This window comes from Monoraphidium neglectum (assembly GCF_000611645.1).
Source record: "Monoraphidium neglectum strain SAG 48.87 unplaced genomic scaffold scaffold03689, whole genome shotgun sequence".
Taxonomy (NCBI): domain Eukaryota; kingdom Viridiplantae; phylum Chlorophyta; class Chlorophyceae; order Sphaeropleales; family Selenastraceae; genus Monoraphidium; species Monoraphidium neglectum.
In genome coordinates this window covers 4180-6015 of record NW_014009940.1, presented here as the reverse complement: position 1 = coordinate 6015, position 1836 = coordinate 4180, and the positions used below count along the sequence as shown (strand labels likewise).

The window sequence follows — 1836 nt, the reverse complement described above, 5'->3', positions numbered from 1 at the left end:
TCGTGTAGCTGGGCCACAGCCGTGACCACCTCGTCGGTGTCCAATGGACGGTGTCCAATGGATTGTCAAGGGCTGGGTTGGGTGTGGCAGCGTGTGAGTCTGCGAGGCGCCGCCTGGCACCTCGCTCAATTGCGCGCCGGCGGGTTTCACAGAAGCCTACGTCTGCGGCAAACAGGCATGGCATGCTTCGTCGGGATGACACCGACTGGATTAACTGTGGCCAGCATCCCTGGAGGCCCTTTGCTGAAATGATGCTTGTGATCCGAAAGAGCCTTGCAAGAAGGTCATGCAGACTTTGTGAAGCACGCTTTGATCCAATGTAAATCGCTGTCATGTTGACCGGGTGAGCGCGGCCGCCTACGTGCAGCTGCCACCCTCTCCTTCTCTTTCTAGCACGAATGGCCATTTACTGCTGCCATGTCATCCCTTGAACACCTTGGCAGCTCCAAGTTGAGCGGCTGGGACTGTGCAGATTTTCGTCAGGTGCGTCAGCATCGGGAGGGTACGGCAGGCCCGCAGGCGCGCAAGCAAGGTTGGTCGCACGCTGCACACAATGTCTCACATGTGCAGCATTGAAAGACCCCTAGCGACTTCTTCAGGAGGGCTAGGAGGTAGCAGTGCTGCCTGCTTATACAGCTGTGATCTGTGACAGCACCCGTGGCCTGCTGGCCGCGGACTGAACGATGAGGTCGTCTTCACTCGTCCTGAGGGCGCTGCAGCGGCTCACGGCGGGTGAGGGATCTTCGCGCAGGGTTAGCGAGATCGCTGATGGCTTGCGAAGGCAGTCGGCCCCGTCTAGTGCAACTGATTGGATCATAGAAGTCATTCTCATCTCCTTTGTCTGAGCAGGTGGAGCTGCGGAGGCCCTTCGCACAGCCGCGGCCCCTGCTTTGGCCTGCACGGCCAGCAGTTCAGCCCAGCAGTGGTCGAACAGCGCGCTCAATGTTCTCGCTACAGCTCAGGCCACCAGGTGCGGGCTGGCGCAAGGCATTGTCCGCCTGTAGTGCGCAACGGCATGCCGCTCTCGTGATGGATCATAGGACGGATGCGCGCGCGTTCGCTGTTCGCACGCACCCAGCCTGCAGCGACCCTGCAGCTCGGGCAGCAAATGTTGTGTTGTGCTGTACGCACGCCGATCCGTGGCACTTTTCAATACAGCATGTTGGCCGCCTGCACAGGGGCTTCTCTGCATCGGGCGCCGCGGCTGCGCAGCCGCTAGCGGCCACTGCTGTGGAGGGCGACCTGGAGGGCGTGCTGCGCGGCATCGACGCTGCCGTGAGCGCGGAGAACGCGGGGCCCAAGGACGTGGCGGATGCGGCGCTCAGCCTCGCGCTGCTGCAGGCACGGGGAGACAGGAGGTGCGCGGCGCGTCGGGGGGCGGGGCGCGCGCTGCGCCGCTGGGTGGGGCCTTGGGGCGGGGGCCGACGCAGGTTTTTGGGGCGAGGCAGGATCCTGCTGGGAGCGCGATGCGGCCTGCGGCGCTGTGGTTGGGAGCGCGCGGCGTCTTTTGTGAAGCAGGGGTCGCTGGCGAAAGTCGCCGCTGCTGCCAGGGGCCTGGGGGAGCGCCATGTGGTGCGTCCCACGAGTTACCATAGAGGCGGCCAGCCTCTGCAGTGTGGCTTCGCAACCACTTGCATACAGTGGCTGTGGTAGCGGCTGTTTGGTTTGAAGTGACTTGCGGAAGCATAACGGACGTAGCAGAGAGCAGCAACGCAGCGGCGGTTGCGGCAGCGGCGGCAGTGGCAGCTGTGGTGGCGGCGGCAGCGGCGGCACGGCAGCAGCGCAGCGGCAGCAGCGGCAGCAGCGGCAGCGGCGGCAGCGGCAGCAGCGGCAGCA

General features: G+C 64.3%; 1 protein-coding gene across 1 annotated transcript in view; it reads left to right on the top strand.

Moving 5' to 3' along the window:
• Nucleotides 1-332: 332 nt before the first annotated feature.
• Nucleotides 333-1836, top strand: part of MNEG_13206 (hypothetical protein) — a gene marked incomplete at both ends in the record, with an annotated part of 5329 nt that continues 3825 nt past the window's right edge. The window contains 2 exons of the mRNA XM_014038322.1: nucleotides 333-343; nucleotides 1179-1358. Coding sequence (XP_013893776.1) covers nucleotides 333-343; nucleotides 1179-1358 — 191 coding nt within the window. The remainder of the gene's footprint in view (nucleotides 344-1178; nucleotides 1359-1836) is intronic.